This window comes from Patiria miniata, unplaced genomic scaffold (assembly GCF_015706575.1).
Source record: "Patiria miniata isolate m_02_andy unplaced genomic scaffold, ASM1570657v1 HiC_scaffold_11, whole genome shotgun sequence".
NCBI classification, from domain to species: domain Eukaryota; kingdom Metazoa; phylum Echinodermata; class Asteroidea; order Valvatida; family Asterinidae; genus Patiria; species Patiria miniata.
Genome location: NW_024037049.1, coordinates 1,932,500 through 1,950,548, shown reverse-complemented (window position 1 = coordinate 1,950,548; position 18,049 = coordinate 1,932,500). Strand labels below are relative to the sequence as shown.

The window sequence follows — 18,049 nt, the reverse complement described above, 5'->3', positions numbered from 1 at the left end:
TACATGTTGAATTATAGACCAAGATGCATGGCCGATTATCTTGCAGGTTCGCGACGCATATCACATATCATTTATCTAAATAAATTGTACTTCAAACTAGTCAGGAAGCTGTTGGGATGCTCACATATAAAATCCACCGTTGATCCGTGACCCAAAACGGTACCAAAATCGCGATTTAAAGTTCAGATTTCCTCCGTTTCGGCGCAAAAAATGCCGAGTGAAGAATTACGTCATTATTTTCCAACGACCAATCAGCGAGGCCCTTCTGTCGTGGTGCGGTGAATGGACCAATAGCGGGCGCTGTAAGTAAGAGCACGCGCATGCGCGTAAGTACTACTAGACAGCAAGATGGCAGCCGCCATGAGCTCCTCGGACGACGGCGATTCGGACGAAAAGAAGTGCATTATGCATGTTTTGAATGCCGAATCGAGCGTTTCATCGTTCTTCGAGACAAGCTGGATAAAATTACTTGCTTGTGCTGCTAGTCGGAAGAATGTGGGGTGATCAACACACGCAGAAATCATGGAAAAAGCGGAGAAGTTCATCGGCATGCACGTGCACTGATGCTGCACTCTCGTGGAAGGAGAGAATTTCGGAAGGCGATACCGGAATCATCGGCCTACGTTAGTTCTTATTCTTGCCTTGAACTTAATTATAAGAAGCTGTTGGATTCGGAATATTTCAGAATATTTTTTTCTACAACCTAGTAGATTCATATGATGTGTGATTTGTTTTGTAAAACATGTTTCTAGTAATAATATTTTTAGTAGACCATCTGACCGTCCATCATTGTTGACAGCATGATCTGATGATCATGATTGGCAAGGTTAGGAAAAGCCACAGAACAAAGAATTTTCCCCCCCTCACTCAGATATAGGATTTTAAGACAAGGAAGAGACTCTTACATTACACTACAGAACATTTTATATTGAGTAGGCCTATGCTCCCTGAACTTGGCGACTGTGTATAGAACGGCCGGTTCCCTTGATTTAAAAAATAAGGAGAACAAAATCCACTTTGACTTTATACTTGGCATCATTGGGGATTTGATTGTGTAGTATGTTGTGGGTCTACCATTCAATTTAAGCCACAATTTGCTCGGTAATAATTCACCCCCCCCCCCCCCCCACAGTAGTGTGGTTGGGGTCTACGAGCGAATACTTACCTGTAGAGCGAATACTACATATGCATTGTTCCCTATGCCGGCAGGCAATTTGCTAAGAGTTTTACACAATAGCGCCCTCACGTGTCCTACCCACGACGCCCTGTGACATGCGCACTACGTTAGCGTCCTCTTTTTCTCAAGCGTTACTCGCGTAAGCACTCAAGGAATCGAGTATAGTGGGGAAGGAGGGAGGGGTGCTCTACAGGTAAGTATTCGCTCGTAGACCCCAACCACACTACTGTGGGGGGGGGGGAGTCTACATCACTCTACTTACCTGTAGAGCGAATACTACATATGCATAGACTCGCACCGAGTTAGGCGGTGGGTATACGCGAATTACCGTATGTCTACAGGGGTGTAGGACATGAGGCGTGTCCAAAGGCAAACAACACCAAACCAAAAACCTACACCCCAGACGCTCTAGGCTTCACCTCGTCAGGGGAACCCAAAGAGCTCGTGCGCAAAAAGTCAGGGGGGTGTAACCATTATGGGAATGAACACATGATAGGTACACCTAATTAAACTTAATGCCCATACAAATATATATATGTATATTTATATGCTCACCCGTTAGTGCTTCCGTGAGGCTCGACTGGCCGCTAGCAGCACTTCTCTTCCAGCCTTGCCATCTGCCTGGAGGACATCCTTCAGGTAGCATTCGGAGAACGTGTTAGGGTTCTTCCAGCAGGCTGCCTTGACGATGTCACCTAGGGGGACATCCTTAAAAAAGGCCCATGCGCTCGAATGGGTCCCTGGGTCGCTGGCCAGCCGCCCGGTACGGAATGGATAGCTGTCACGATCCAGTGAGTGATTGTATCGCGGGACACCAGCCCATGGGGCGGGGTCGTCGTGATGAACAATTTGTCGTGTCCCGTACGAAGTGACTTCGTACGGAAGCACATACCACTTAAGTGCTCGAACTGGGCACCAAAGTTTGTCGTTTGTCTCGTTCGAAAAAGACTTGATGTCCGGGACAAAGATGTCCGGGGGCATAAAGGTCTCCGACTGGTTCTTTGCGAGAAAACCGGCCGTAGGGATCAGGCGGACACTCCCCGGTTCCCACCGGATGTGTCCTGTCTGTATCGATAACGAGTGTAGTTCGCTACGTCGTCAGGACGTAGCAACAGCCAATAGAAAAGCTACTTTGATGGAGAGCTGTAACAAAGTTGAGCAATTCATTGGTTCAAAGGGAGCCTTCGCCAGTGTAGATAATACACTGAAGAGGTCCCAAGATGTGAGTACTGGGGGACGAGTATTAAACATCCCCTTGATCAGTTGGCTAATTGCAGGGTTGCCGGAAACGGAGGAACCGTCCGAAAATCCCTGATGGATCGCAGCAAAGGCCGATCGATAATTTTTGACCGTGGCCGTCGTGAGCCCACTGTTAAAAAGGTATAGGAGGAAATCCCCCACTTCCCCTACAGAAGTATTGGGGGGATGAATGGATTGCCGTCTACACCATTTAAAGAAATGGCGTAGTCGGCTATCGTACACCTTTCTGGTTGAGGCTCTACGGGACTGGGCTGCAATTGTAGCAGCTCGTCGCGAAAGGCCTGCTGAGCAGAGGGATCGCGTGACAATACCCAGCACGTCAGGTGAAGATCCCCCGGAGCCTGGTGACTGATTCCCGAGCTGGGCTGATAAAGGAGATCGGCCCTCCTCGGTAGAATTACCGGGCGGTGAACCAAGAGTCGGACGAGCCGGGCAAACCACGGCTGGCGGGGCCAGAACGGGGCTATGAGGAATATTCGGCATCCTCCTGCTCGATCTTGGTCAGCACTCGAGAAACGAGGGAGATGGGTGGGAAGGCGTAGGCCAGTAGGCCGTCCCACCGCACCGACAGCGCATCGGTCTGCCACGCGTTGGGATCTGGGCCCCTCGCGCAGTAGATCGGTAGCTGATTGTTCATTCGCGACGCAAATAGGTCTACATGCGGTCGGTCGATTAGTGCACACAGATGGCCTGACCGAGTGCCATCCTGGTGATTGATGTATGGCACTACTGTGGCGTTGTCGCATCGTACCAGGACTGCTTGCCCTCTGACGTCCGACTGGAAATGTTTTAGTGCGTAGGTGACTGCCAGCATTTCCAGGACATTGATGTGGGATGATTGATGTGCGGGGCCCCATACACCCGCGACCTGTCGCGGGTGGAGGGTAGCCCCCCAGCCGTATCCTGACGCGTCGGTTGTGATAAGTACCGACGGGCGGGGCGGGCGGAAAACGCGGCCCTGCGTTATATTGGCCTCGACTAGCCACCAACGAAGGTGGGGGACTAGCAAAGACGTAGTGGGCACCGGATGGTCGATCGGGTGCCAGCGGGGTCTGTAGAAAGACAGCAGGTGAAGTTGAATTGGCCTCATCCTCAGCCTGCAAAAATCCACTAAGTCCACCAGACTGGCCATAAGGCCCAACAGCCTGAGCCAGGCTCGGGCCGGAGCCACTACCGTCGGGAGGAAGAGGGACACGCACTGCCGAAGGTTCAGCAGGCGATCCTCCGATGGACGGGCCAGTCCCCTGCGAAGATTGAGGAATGCACCTAGAAAGGTGGGAACCTGAGAGGGGACTGGATGGGATTTCTTGGTGTTGATGAGAAATCCCAGGTCGGAAGCAAGGTGCCACGTTAGTTGGAGCGCCGCTTCCGTCTCCCCTCGAGAACGACCCACTACTAGCCAATCGTCGAGGTACATGAATATCATGATCCCTCGTCGCCGCAGTGCCGCCCCGATCGTCTTCACGATCCGGGTGACCACCCGCGGAGAAGTGGATAGCCCGAACGGGAGCACCACAAATTCGTACACTATATATATCCTTGTATTGGAAACGTAGGAATTTGCGGTGTTCCGGCCTGATCGGTACGTGAAAGTACGCGTCTTTCAAGTCTATACTGGCCGCCCACGCTGGCGTTATGATCGATGCAAGAATGGTCCGTAACGTTTCCATGTGAAAACGTTTCGGACGTATGAACTTGTTGAGGGGTTTTAAGTTCAGTATTGGACGCCACACGCCGGTCTCCTTCTTGGGGGCCAAGAAGAAGGTTGACATGAAACCTGCCCGGGTCCCCCCTTGGGGGACAACACGAACTGCTCTCTTTAGAAGGAGGGCGTCGATCTCCTCCTCGAGGGAGCGGCGTTTTGCTGTGTCGGGCGGTACGGGCGTTGTCCGAATAAGCATGTCCGACGGGGGGGTCCTCGTAAACTCGAGCGCGTAACCGCTGCTGATCGTTTCGAGGACCCACCGGTCGGAAGTCACCTGCACCCAGGACCCCACAAACTCCTGAAGGCGGCCTCCCACGGGTCCAGCGGCGGGAGGCCGCCCGGAGACGCATAAGTCACTTGTGCCACGCCCCGGTGTACCGGGGAGTGGGCGCACGGAAACCGCGTCCCGACTGGGGACGCTGTTGTCCGGTATGTGGTTGTGAATAGCGCGAGCTGACCGCCTTATCGGCGCGCCCACGAAATCCACCACAGGCCGCTCTGACCGGGGGGCGGCGCCGGGGAATGACAAAAGACGGCTGTTTCTTTGTCTTGTCCGCGGTTTTCGGCTCGGCCGGTTTCTTGAGATTTATTTTCTCCGTGGCCTTGAGGCGCTTCGCCTCGGCCTCCATGGCTTCCTGGAACTTACCAGAAAATAAGTCCGGGCCTGAGAGCGGGAGATCGTCGAGACGCTTTCGTGCTCCCGGTGAAGGGAGGAAGAGCGCATCTAGCACATTGGTGCGGCGTGACGATGTTGCTAATGTCGACACTCTAGCAAACTGGTCAAGAGTGGAGCATAGGCCACGATCGAGGCAATGGAGAGCAGCCACCATCATGTCGGCTGTATCACCGAATCTTCTTCATATCCCAGAGCAAGGTACTCGGATAGGAGAAGAAGAAAGGACGTCGCATGCATACCCATGCGTGCCGCCGAGTCCATTCTCCGGGTGACATCCTCCAGCTTTCCACAGGTCTTGTCCGTAAAAGGAACCTTGGATGAAGCTGTCCCTCGGTCAGCGGCGAGTTTGTCAATGGCCGAGTCCGGCAGGACTGGAGTTGAAAAATATTTCTCTAAATCCCCTGAGGGGAAATGATAATATGCGTCTACGCGTTTAGCGTAGGCACTCCATGTCTTTGTGTGCATTATCCCGTCGATGTGGTCAACGCACACGCGGTCCAGGGGCATTATGGGAAAAGCCCGGACTGGTTCTGCCGTCGGTCCCGATCTCTTCTTGAATGACTGACGTTCAGGAGGAGGAGGTTCGGCCCCAGCAGGAAGATTCAGAACTCTGATCATATCCCGTTGGACCAAGCGGAGTTCGGTCTCAGCCACCGATAGGCGTTGCATGGTGCGGGTCAGTTCGCTCTCGTCCGCCGAATTGTCAGAGTCCGGGGGGCGAGTTGTCACTGGGGAATGGGAACCAGGCCCCGGGGGCGAAGCAACGCTGTCACGGTGTCCCGGTATCGAGCCCCGCTCGGACTCCAGTGACACCGATGGGTGTAAACTAATACCGGGCGGGGACGCCGGTGCACGGCCCTCCGTGCACGGCATTGTCCGCTGGTCTGTAGTCACCCCACCACGGCCGTGATGACTGGCGTGTGGGGGCTGTAATTCTGGAGGGGACTCCGGCGCACGGCTAACTGTGTGCGGTACATGTCCCTTTGGCCCGGAGTCGGCCAACTGTGACCGTAATCTCCCTGTCGGCCCGACAATGAGGCCGCGAGGGAGTGAAAAGCCTCCAAAAAATCATCGCGTGAGATCGGGTCGCCACCCTTGTGGCGTTTCCCACGGTGTGATCGGCCGGATGACTCGCTAGAACTCGTCGAAGAACGGCTGGAATGGCGGCTCTTTTTTGATTTTTTCTTCTTTGAAGAACGACTCCGAGTAGTTGCCGAGGATTGCGGGGACACGGGGATGCCCGAACAACGAATAAAATCCGATGTAGAGGCATGGCCCTCCGAGCGTAGCGTTAACGCTCTGGGGGAATCCCAGGGATTCGGCTCTACGCTATCAATAGCCCGGGCGGCCGACAGCGCCCCCACGCCGGTAACATAGGCGGGTGCTGTACGGTCGATCAGCCGGCCATATAACAGCCCATCCCCAGGCATCGTGGTAATCACGGGGCTGGGTGGGCCGGGGTGCACTGAGCCATGGAGGAGTACTTCCTCCGGCTGCGTGTGCCCCGTAGACGGGCCAGGGACAGGCACGGTGCGCCCCGTAGCGGGGCCACCTTTCGCCGTACGTCCCTTTTTGGGTACTGCCCCGGCGTCAGACAATTTCCTTGTCTTGCCGGTGCGTTTCCCCTTCAGTTGGCAGACCCGTGAATTTTGACCGGAGGGGGTGGGGTTGTACGGCCCCCCGCTTGGTCAACGGGTCCGTCAGCTCCGACAGCCGGCATTGGCTGAAGGGGCCGACTAGGGGACTGCTGCTGCGGTGACGTACCATCACCGGTGCAGTCCCCCAAGAACTCGGGCTTGTCTGGTGGGATGTAGGTCCCTCCATTATCGATACACCCAGTCGTCCCCAACTTCCTAGATTTACTCATTCTTACTTCACTTCACTCAAAAAACTTCACTAGAACAACTCTACAATAAACACTTTCTCTTTATTTCTTCGAAATAGCTTTCTCCAAGCAAAAGAGGTACGAATAAAATAGTGAAATTCAGGTCGATTGAAATTCCACGTTATACCTCGCCTGCGGCTAAGAGAAAAAGAGGACGCTAACGTAGTGCGCATGTCACAGGGCGTCGTGGGTAGGACACGTGAGGGCGCTATTGTGTAAAACTCTTAGCAAATTGCCTGCCGGCATAGGGAACAATGCAAATGTAGTATTCGCTCTACAGGTAAGTAGAGTGATGTAGACTTATATTTATCTAAGTACGAAGTCGTTAAAACCAACATTTTGCCATTCCAGGGGTGTGAGTGGAGTAAAAAAAAAATAGCTGAAAATAGCTGAACCTGTAAATAACCGAACCTGCGAGCGCGTAGTGCGAACCCTTACGGCGTGGGGTTCGGGGCCCGCCCAAGGGCCCCTGAAAATTTTTGAAATGTAGATGCTCTGTGGTGCATTTTAAAGCCTCCTGGCATGCCTTGGCCAACTATTGGTCGAAAATGTTTTGCAATTTATGCATCTTTTAAGTTAACTTTTCCTTCATATTGGCTTGAGTCGCCTAATTTCTGCCCATTGGCATTAACCATGTGTTCCATCCAAATCCATTTCCACGGATTCGTAACCTGAGGATCGGTCTTGTCAATGTCCGTATCAAACTCCGAACCTCTTTGGATAATAACACATTTGTGTTGCACTGACATCTTGTGGAATTAATAATGTCAAAATACGTTCGAAACATTTGAAAACGACACACTATACGTACGTATCAGCATGCAGCAGAATACACGCAGCAGGCAGGATGCGTGCATGCAATGAAATGCACACATGAACTTTGCCCCGCATGATGCCCTCTACCGGCGCGCGGCACGGCGACAATTTACTAGTCTTATTTCAAGGCTTTATATTTGCAACAAGACGATGTTTACAGCGAGTTATTGTGGAGATCATCGCGTGTCACTACATGCATAGACACAGGAACGGCCGCAAAGAGTCCCAACGCGCTTCATGGCGCATGTGTGAATATTCATATTTATCTGCAGCCAATTAAAGCGCAATGACTGTTGGTTCCCCGGATGCTGTTTACACGTTGTGTACACACGCGGCTTCGAGCTGAAAAATGCATGCACATGGCATCGTATAGTACACACGTACATGTACGTATGTACATGTACATTGTACATTGAATACTCGCTTGCACGCCCCCCATCCCAGAGCTACGTGTATGTTGTAGAGAGCGGATCGGTGCGTTCGGCGGCGGAAAATAAAATAAACGGAAATAAAATCAATGCTTACGCGCGGGGGAAAAAGCGGGGAAAAATCTGGACCATCGGAAGAAAAAAAGCGGAAAACAAAATGTGGCACGCTGAACAAAAAAGCGGAAATCCGCTAAATAGCGGAGATTTCACACCCCTGCATTCTTTAAGCTGGCAGCTCATACGTACATGTCATATGATAGCGTCCTCATTTCAACTGTACTTTTATTTGCTTGCTATTTTTTTTCTAGAAAGTATAATATAATAAAAAAAATAATGAGAACCTGCCCACTTCTCTAAATGTCAAGCCCTCACGTCAATATATTTAGATTTAAGATTTTCACTTTTTTTCCATTTTTAAATTTTTTTCCCCTGATCGCTACATGTGAAGAATAATATACGGATAATAAATGTTTGTACCTGAAGGTGCCATGGTGTAAATATTTTCCTAAGTTGGATGAAAGAATGTTCCATTCTACAAGGTGAAGCTGAGTTGAATGGAACATTTCTCTTTGACCCATAAATAATTCTCCAATCAACTGACAAAGATTTAGATTGTGAAATAATTGATATGAGAGTAATGAGTGATATTTTAAAAACATTTTTTCAATTACAGGCATTTGGATACCATCAACACATTCAGCAGTGCTACAAAAGTATCTGTGATGTTTCCAGGATAGACGGTGCAGAAAGACTTGCAAAGAAACAGCAACATGAAAGTCAAGGTATTTTTGCCTTTTTTTCTATGGAGTCACATGAGCATACTCCCCTGAAAAATATAACATGCCTAAAGCAGGGGCTGGTTGGAGATAGAGCCTTCCTCTACACAATTTAGTTTGAGTCAAGGTTTCATAATTTTGTAGCTAAATCAAATTGGAAATACTTGCAAACATATACATGTACAAGTCCTACTTTAGAATTGACAATCTCTGGGAATTTGTTTCTCGTACAGTTTTAAAAAACATTCCATTCATTGCTAATGTTTATTTCTCAAGTCAAAACATGCAGTGCCTGTTGCACAATAAGAAAATGCAATTTGCAATTAAAAATTGCTGTCATTTAAGAAAGGGATTTTTCTCGTAATTTGACAACTTGCAGATACAACATGTTTCAGATGGGAACTGTGATGGAGTCACTGATGCCGCCAAACAAGGATGCCTTGCACCTGCACGTAAAGAGGGCTAACTACCAGGCAGCCATATACAAGAGGGCCCTGGATGCACGTCCTGAAGTGCTGTCTAGTCTCCACACAGAAGAGGATGGAAGGTCATCGGCGATGACATCAGTATCCACTGGATGGATCTTCCCCCTGCCCCAGACAGTGTCATGTAATTTGCCCATTGCTCATGTAAAAAAAAGTCAATGCACAAAAGGCCAGTGTAGCTGTCTTGAAAAAAATTGCCATGCACAGACTTGTGCAATTGCACCAACTGTGAAAACATTCCAAGTGAAGGGCAGCGCACTTCACCCGAAAGTGATGATTCAGAAATCGAGGATTAACTAATGTAAAAACTGACCATCACGTACATGTACGTCTATCTAAATAAGGAATAAGATTGTCAATTGAAAAACTTGAATCACACAGTCTGCTTCCCATCCACTTAAGTATTTCCAAATATGAATCAATAGAACTTGTAGTTTCCAGAATCTCGCCCTTATATGTTAATTAATGTTTACAACTGTTACCCTTTAACCTTTAGCCCCACCATGAATAGTTTAACCTTGCCCGCACTTCATTTGCATAGAAAGCATAGTCGCGCACAGTATTATGGGGCGATTTTACGACCTTGATTCTAGCATTTTCTCCGTGGAGCTGATACCTATCTTTTACCGTACACGTACAACTTGATATATATTGCCGAATTCCGTCCAAACTTGAAGGAATTTCAAGCCGAAAAGGAGCCTAAAGATACCACCAGAGTTTTCTCATGCTTGTGAACATTTCAGTGCGATCCAGGTCGCTGTGATAACTGTGTGATTTTAAGAGGTTTCCGATCCGAACTTCGTGAACTTTTGTGCATGTTGTGAACGACTCTGTGAGTAACGATCCCTTTGTACTCCAATATTTGGTGGAATAAAGTGAACAGAATTCATTGATTATAGAACTATAGAAGTACGCGTAAAGAATATCAGTTTTTGACTTAGTGTCCACGGTCGCTACATTCAGTAAAAGATAGCAGCATACAGATAAATGAATATTTTGTGACTATAACGATGAAATCGGGAAAGATCCCCTGCCGCTCCGCTCTGTCCGGAAATTGGGCCACGTTTATAAACGAACGCTAAACGACTCCCTGTGACTCGCGCTTGTCTGGAAACTGGGCAAGGACGATTAAATACTGTAAACGGTCACCGTTCTTCAGCGGGTAGCAGACCAACCCCTCTGCCTAAATATGGAAACCCAGAATAAAGAAAAATCACAAGATAAAGCTGATTCTTCCAGCTCAGCTTCAATGCCAGAGCTCACACCACATAATACTGGGGCCGGATCAAATCCTCCCGTCTCGGCAAACTTACAAATGGAAATGACATGTGACCCAGAACTTGCAGAAGAAATTCATCCAGAAGACAGCATCTCTGTGGCACTCTTCGGAGATAAATCTAAGACATTGACTCGCAAAAGTATTTCTGGACGATTTGACATCAGTAACGCCTCATCAGCAAAGACAACAATTTCCATGCTGCTACACAAGCATCAGCAGAGAGAAGTCGAGCTTGCGGCCAGATCTGCTGCTCTTAAGGAACAAGCTCGAAGAGCGTAAACGCGCTCTTCAGCGAGAGCTCCAACTGCAAGAAGCAGAAGAAGAAATAAGACGCCTAAGACGGCGACAGCAAATCCAAGAAGAGCAAGCCAAGATTGAAAGTGAGCAGCAAGTTATCGAAATAAATGCTGAGCTACAGGCAGCAAAAGCTATCACTAAGATGCTTAATGACGAAGAATTATCCAACGTATGTTCCCAAGGTTCCCAAAACTTTGTGGACGAAGTTGTACATGCCATTGAATCTGACGCCTCGAGACGTAATCCTGCAGTGATAAACCAGCTGAAACCCGAAGCACCGGTTTTTTCCATCAAACCTATGGCCGAACCTGCCCGACCCGTGATGGCCCCGGCACCAGACTATGGTGAGAACTCAAAGGGGGAACCCTCTGCCACACAGCAATCTTGTGAACCTGTGGATCCAATGCCATCTAAGGATGAGGGCAGTTTCCATAAAGATAAAACCCTGATGAAAGAGCCAGTGACAAAAGAAAGTGACAAGAAAGAGTGTCAAATTCCAGAGGTACCGATGGCATTGCTTCTCAGTAAATTTGTGGACAGCCAAAGGGAAGCTGCACTTCCATCTTCGGAAATAGATCCCTTTAGTGGAGCAGATGTCCTCTCCTACATGACATTCATGAAGAACTTTGGTTATGTGGTGGAGGGCAAAACCAACGACCCAGCAAGAAGGCTCGAACTCCTCCTAAAGTATACAAAGGGGGAAGCCCATGAGCTTATTAAGGAGTGTCCTATGATTGAAACCCCATCACAAGCCTATGAACGGGCAAAACAGCTACTCAAACGTGACTATGGACAACCATCAATATTGGCGGCGGCTTACAAGAATAAAGCCGAGCAATGGGGAAAGATTGCAACAGGAGACAAGACAGGCTTGCGGAAATTCTCCATCTTTCTCATCAACTGTTGCAACGGGAAGCAGAGCAACCGTGACATGGCCAGCATGGACGGCTTCGAATTCTTGAAGCTGTTGGCCGGAAAACTGCCTGTTGCCCTCCAACAGCAGTGGATCAGACAAGTAGGCAAATTCAGAGAAATTGAAGAGCGCTCGCCTACATTGGAAGATTTTGAGAGATTCGTGGGACAAATTTCCAGAAACGAAAATGACCCACGAATTGCTGGCCTTGGTTACCAACGCAGAAATGAGGAAGACAAAAAACAACTCTACAAATCAACCCGGCATGAAAGTAGAGGAGTTACTCAGAGGAAAGCCTTTGCAGCCACAGTGAAGGAAAGAAGAGACGCGCCCAAACATATTTCAAAGGAAAACAAAGCAGCCAAAGCACCATGCCTACACTGTGGGGATGGCACAAACCACTGTGTGCTGGACTGCAGAAAGTTTGCATCATTGGACGCAAAGGCGAAATCCGAATTTTGCCACAAAAGGGGCATGTGTTTCGGGTGCCTAAACCCGGGGCATATGAAAAAGACATGCCCAAACCCAGACTGGGCCAAGTGCAGCCTGTGTTCAAGGCGGCATGTCACTTGCATGCATGACCCGGATCGACAACCAGCCACACCAAAGAATGAACAGAAAGAACCAGAAACTGCAAAGGTGACCACAGGCTGTGTGAGTGTAGAAGCAAAGGCATGTGGAGCGACAAACACGGATAAGACCAACCCACTGATGGCAATCGTTCCAGTGACGATCAAAGCAAAATCCAGTACTGAGTGCATTACCACATATGCATTCATAGAAAATGGATGTGGAGCTGTCTTTTCCACCAAAGAGCTAAACCGACAATTGAAGACAAAGTCCAGAAAAACCAAGCTGATCATCAAAACAATGAACTCAGAAGAACTAATCAACACTGAAGTCATTCTGGACGAACTGCAGCTCAGCAGCATCGACGGTGACACCTTCATTGATCTCCCAGCAGTCTTCATGAAGGACAGTATGCCAGTTACAATGAAAGAAGCCCCAACCCAGCGAGACTTGAACGAGTGGAGCCACCTGAAGCAAATCAAGCTCCCAGACCAAAGAAACATTGACATTCCCAAAGTCAGCCTGATGATTGGAGTCAATGTTCCGGCTGCGTCACTACCTTTAGAGACAGCAGCTGGCCACCTTGGCGATCCTTACGCCATCAGAAGCCCCCTGGGCTGGCTAGTGTATGGACTGCCTGGAAAGTTGAGAGATCAGCCGGAGGTCAGCGTCAACATCAACATGGATTTCAACGAGCGCCTGAATGATGACAAGCAAGCTATGTCTGTCGAAGATAGACAATTCATCACTTTCATGGATGAGTCTGTCGTCAAAACCAGTGGTCACTATCAGATGAAGTTACCGTTCCGTGACTGTAAGGTCTGCATGCCAGACAACCGATCCCAGGCTGGCATGTTTGCTGCAAGACTGAACAAGAAACTCAGTAAGGATGACAGGTTGAAGACACAATACACTGATTTCATGACAGATCTAGAAAGAAAGGGCTTTGCAGAGAGGGTACCACTACCAGAAATAAAGCGAGATGATGGCAGAGTATGGTATATCCCACACCACGGCGTATATCATCCAAGAAAGCCAGACAAGCTGAGGGTGGTATTTAACTGCCCGGTAGACTACAAGGGAACATCGCTAAACAGCCAACTACTACAAGGCCCAGACATGACCAACCACATGTATGGCGTTCTTCTTCGATGGAGACAAGAAAATGTGGCTATCATGGCAGACATCGAAGCGATGTTTTACCAGGTGAGGGTGACACCAGGAGACTGTGATATGCTACGCTACTTGTGGTGGCCGGAAGGTGACCTGCAGAGGGAACCAGAGGTGTACCGAATGTTGGTGCATTTGTTTGGTGCAGTATCTTCACCGAGCTGTGCCAACTATGCCCTCAAGAAGAAAGCCACTGACAATGAACACAAATATAGAAGAGAAGTAATAGAAGCCATACATAATGACTTCTATGTAGATGACTTCGTAAAGTCTGTGGCAACTGAAGATGAAGGCATAAGCCTTGCACAAGACATGAAAAGAGCAGTAGCAGAAGGGGGCTTCAAGCTCACAAAGTGGACCAGCAACAGCAGAAAACTGCTTGCAACCATACCCAAAGAAGATCTAGCCAAAGAGGTGAGGAACCTTGATCTCCAAACTGATGAGCTACCAGTGGAACGTGCCCTGGGTGTGCAGTGGTGCATTGAAGATGATCGCCTGCAATTTAGCCAGGAAAAAGTGAATCCGAAACCGACCCGAAGAAACATCTTATCAGTGATGAGCTCCATATTCGACCCATTTGGAGCTACTTCTCCCTTTGTCTTACGGGCGAAGATGATCCTGCAGTCGTTGTGCCGAAACAAGATAGGGTGGGACGATCCCATCCCTACAAAGGAAAAACAAGAATGGGAAAACTGGCTCAAGGACTTGCCTAACCTGAGCAGGGTGCAACTGAACCGATGTTTCAAACCTGTGAACTTCGGAAAGGTGGCCAATGTACAAATGCATCACTTCACTGATGCAAGCCAGCAAGGTTACGGTACTGTAACCTACCTGCGCCTGACAAATGAAAACCGTGAAACCCACTGCGAGTTTGTGTGTGCCAAAGCCAGAGTTGCACCTCTAAAGACGCACACTATTGTCAAGATGGAACTAACTGCAGCCACCTCTGCAGTCCGTCAAGATGACCTCTTGAAGAGAGAGCTCACAGTGAACATTGATCAGACTGTATTCTGGACAGATAGCCAGACAGTTCTGAAATACATCATGAATGAGACCACCAGATTCCCAGTTTTTGTAGCGAATCGCATCGCCGTGATCAGAGATGCGTCCGATATTAGCCAGTGGAGATATGTCCCCACTAAATTGAACCCTGCTGACCATGCTTCGCGGGGCCTCAGTGCAGAAGACCTGATCAACAAACCGGAGTGGCTGGGAGGCCCAAACTTCCTCAGCCAACCAGAAGAAAGCTGGCCCGGTGCCGAACAAATTCAGATGGAAGATGACGAGGAAAATGACAACTGCGAAGTGGCTGATGGTGCTTCCCAAGTGAACATAAATGTAGTGATGACATCCAACGAGACCAGTGCCATAGACCAGCTGATCCATCACTACTCAGACTGGACGAAGCTAAAAAGGGCGATAGCATGGTGGTTACGCCTAAAGACCATGTTGCAGCACAGGAAGACCAACTGTAACAAGAAACCCCTGCAGAATAAGCCTCTAACAGTTGAAGAAATGCAGTGTGCTGAAAAGGCCATCTTGAAGTATGTTCAAGGATGTGCTTTTCCCAGAGAAGTTGAGGCACTCAAAAATGTGAAAACAAGCGACCAAAATCCAGACAACCCTTTGGCTGCTGGAAAAGAAGCTACCCCAATAGAACACCAGAGAAAGCCGATCAATAAAGGAAGTCCATTGATTAGCTTAGACCCAGAGCTGCGTGATGGACTCTTAACAGTTGGTGGCAGGCTTCGGCATGCATCAATCCCCGAAGCTGCCAAACACCAGCTGATTCTGCCAAAAGACCACCACATTTCCACTCTGGTGATCAGACACATCCACCAGAGAAGCGGACATCAAGGGAGAAATCACATCCTAGGGGAACTCAGACAAAGGTACTGGATACTCGAAGCTGGTGTAGCAGTCAGGAGCTTGATACACCAATGCGTCATATGCCGAAAGTACCAAGCTGGACCCGGTAAACAGAGGATGGCTGATTTGCCAGCTTACCGTGTACGGCCCGATGCCCCACCATTCACATATACTGGAGTGGACTATTTCGGCCCATTCGATATCAAGTATGGGCGAGTTATCAGAAAGAGATATGGTGTAGTATTCACCTGCCTTACTAGCCGTGCTATTCACATTGAGGTGGCCGATTCCCTCGACACCAGCTCATGCATCAGTGCACTCAGACGATTCATGGCTAGGCGTGGCAAAGTGAAAGAAATCCACCCAGACAATGGATCCAACTTTGTTGGAGCCGACAAAGAGCTCCAGCGAGCAATGCAGGAGTGGAACCATGGCGAAATCAACAATTTTGCCTTGAAGCATGACATCAAGTGGCAGTTCAACACACCAGCAGCCTCTCATCATGGACGTGTGTGGGAGAGGAAAATCAGAACAATACGTAAAATTCTCCACGCCATATTGAGTGAGCAGTACATGAAGACGTGCCAGAGTGAGGAACAGTTGCGCAACTTCATGTGTGAGGTCGAGGCTGTAATTAACAGCCGACCCCTGACACGAGCACCGGATGACCCTCATGACCTGAGTGTCATCACGCCGAACAGTCTGATACTTCTGAAACCTGATTCAACACTGCCACCTGGAGTTTTCTCCCAGGAGGACCAGTACTCACGAAGGAGATGGCGTCAGATGCAGTACATGGCGGATGTCTTCTGGAAGAGGTGGACTAGAGAGTACCTACCTACCCTGCAGCAACGCCAGAAATGGTCCCAACCTAGCAGAAACATAGAGAAGGGTGATGTTGTGCTCATCGTTGATAACAGCGCCCCGAGAAACTCCTGGCCAATGGGACTTGTTCAGGAGGTATTCATGGACAAACGAGGACACGTACGCAGCGTTAAAGTGATGACCAAGACTTCAGTTTTGGTCAGGCCTATTACCAAGCTGTGTCTGCTTCTAGAGCAGGACGTCGAGTAATCATCAATACTTGAACTCTTAGGGAAGGTATGCAGATGTCCGTCAAGTGGACATCTCAGGGGAAGAGACTCCCCTGCCTTACATAGTCTCAGGTCACCCTTGGGCAAGGTGTAGTATCTGTTTGCCTCCCGAACCAGGGTTACGATCTGATGAATCCTCATCTGTCAACTTTACCGGAATAGTGAAAACTACAGTGACAATACCTTGCTTACCAGGAGAACCGGAACCAGCTGTACATGCGTCGAAACATGGACTGTGATTTGGTGACTTCATCTCGGCAGATCACTTGAACAGTTTATTCATTCTGATTTGTGTTAAGTTTCAAACCATTTTCCAAAATATTTGAACGTCAGTGATCGTATGAACTTCGAAGTATGGACAGTAGAATCCGAACTTTCGACTACGCAGAATTGGCCAAGTCACATTTGTGGTCAAAATTATTTAGTGGTTCATAAGATTAAGTAGTTTGTTGTAGTTTAGAGCTTTACTAATAGTTCTGAGATATTGGAAACTAGAATTGTTATCGCCCTTTATCAGTGCGACTGGGGCCGGAATGTAGTTTCCAGAATCTCGCCCTTACATGTATATGTTAATTAATGTTTACAACTGTTACCCTTTAACCTTTAGCCCCACCATGAATAGTTTAACCTTGCCCGCACTTCATTTGCATGGAAAGCATGGTTGCGCACAGTATTATGGGGCGATTTTACGACCTTGATTCTAGCATTTTCTCCGTGGAGCTGATACCTATCTTTTACCGTACAAGTACAATTTGATATATATTGCCAAATTCCGTCCAAACTTGAAGGAGTTTTAAGCCGAAAAGGAGCCTAAAGATACCACCAGAGTTTTCTCACGCTTGTGAACATTTCAGTGCGATCCAGGTCGCTGTGATAACTGTGTGATTTTAAGAGGTTTCCGATCCGAACTTCGTGAACTTTTGTGCATGTTGTGAACGACTCTGTGAGTAACGATCCCTTTGTACTCCAATATTTGGTGGAATAAAGTGAACAGAATTCATTGATTATAGAACTATAGAAGTACGCGTAAAGAATATCAATTTTTTGACTTAGTGTCCACGGTCGCTACAGAACTTATGTTTAACTAACTTACATTGTTATAGATGTCCACAACTAAAAAACACCAAATTTCAATCTTACGGTTGAAATGGACACCGTTGACTTTCAGCAAGGGGATGGGAAATAATTTTACCGTGTGTTTTCCTTTTTGAAAAAACTCCTTTTTTTTAAAGTGCTGACCGTGAAGCCAGAAAAATTTTTTGTGGTAATTTGTAAGGGCTTAAAACAGGTTTATTCCTCTTCGGTAATGTTCGTGCTTACAGTGTTATTTGTTGTTGATCAAATAGACTCTATTAAGACATCATTGAGAGTGTTTATTCTGGTCCTCAAGTACTCCACTGCGCACACTGCATTGATGTCTATCAGGTTCTTGACCGCACTGCTTATTAGACTTGTGTCACCAGTCCATCCATTATCGTAAATTAGGGCCTATTCTCCAGAAGTTTTTGGGCGATATTACGGAAACAGAAAACGTTGGAAATCCGGAATCCGCATAAAATTCCACAGACGTTAGACTAAAAATCTGGAAATCCGGAAAAATCCAGAAAAATCACACCCCTGGTACAAATGCTATGGGCTGATGAAATGAA

At 48.2% G+C, this 18,049-nt stretch overlaps 2 protein-coding genes across 2 annotated transcripts; one reads left to right on the top strand and one right to left on the bottom strand.

The window, feature by feature from the left end:
- Positions 1-2,900: 2,900 nt before the first annotated feature.
- On the bottom strand, positions 2,901-3,863 carry LOC119741033. Its single transcript, XM_038216631.1, has one exon. The coding sequence runs from the start codon at positions 3,861-3,863 to the stop codon at positions 2,901-2,903; it is 963 nt and encodes a 320-aa protein (XP_038072559.1).
- A 4,583-nt stretch (positions 3,864-8,446) lies between these two features.
- Positions 8,447-16,653, top strand: LOC119741653. Its single transcript, XM_038217494.1, has 2 exons — positions 8,447-8,729; positions 9,103-16,653. Exon 2 carries the CDS (start codon positions 10,927-10,929, stop codon positions 16,378-16,380), a length of 5,454 nt encoding a protein of 1,817 aa, XP_038073422.1. The 5' UTR covers positions 8,447-8,729; positions 9,103-10,926; the 3' UTR covers positions 16,381-16,653.
- Positions 16,654-18,049: the final 1,396 nt, after the last annotated feature.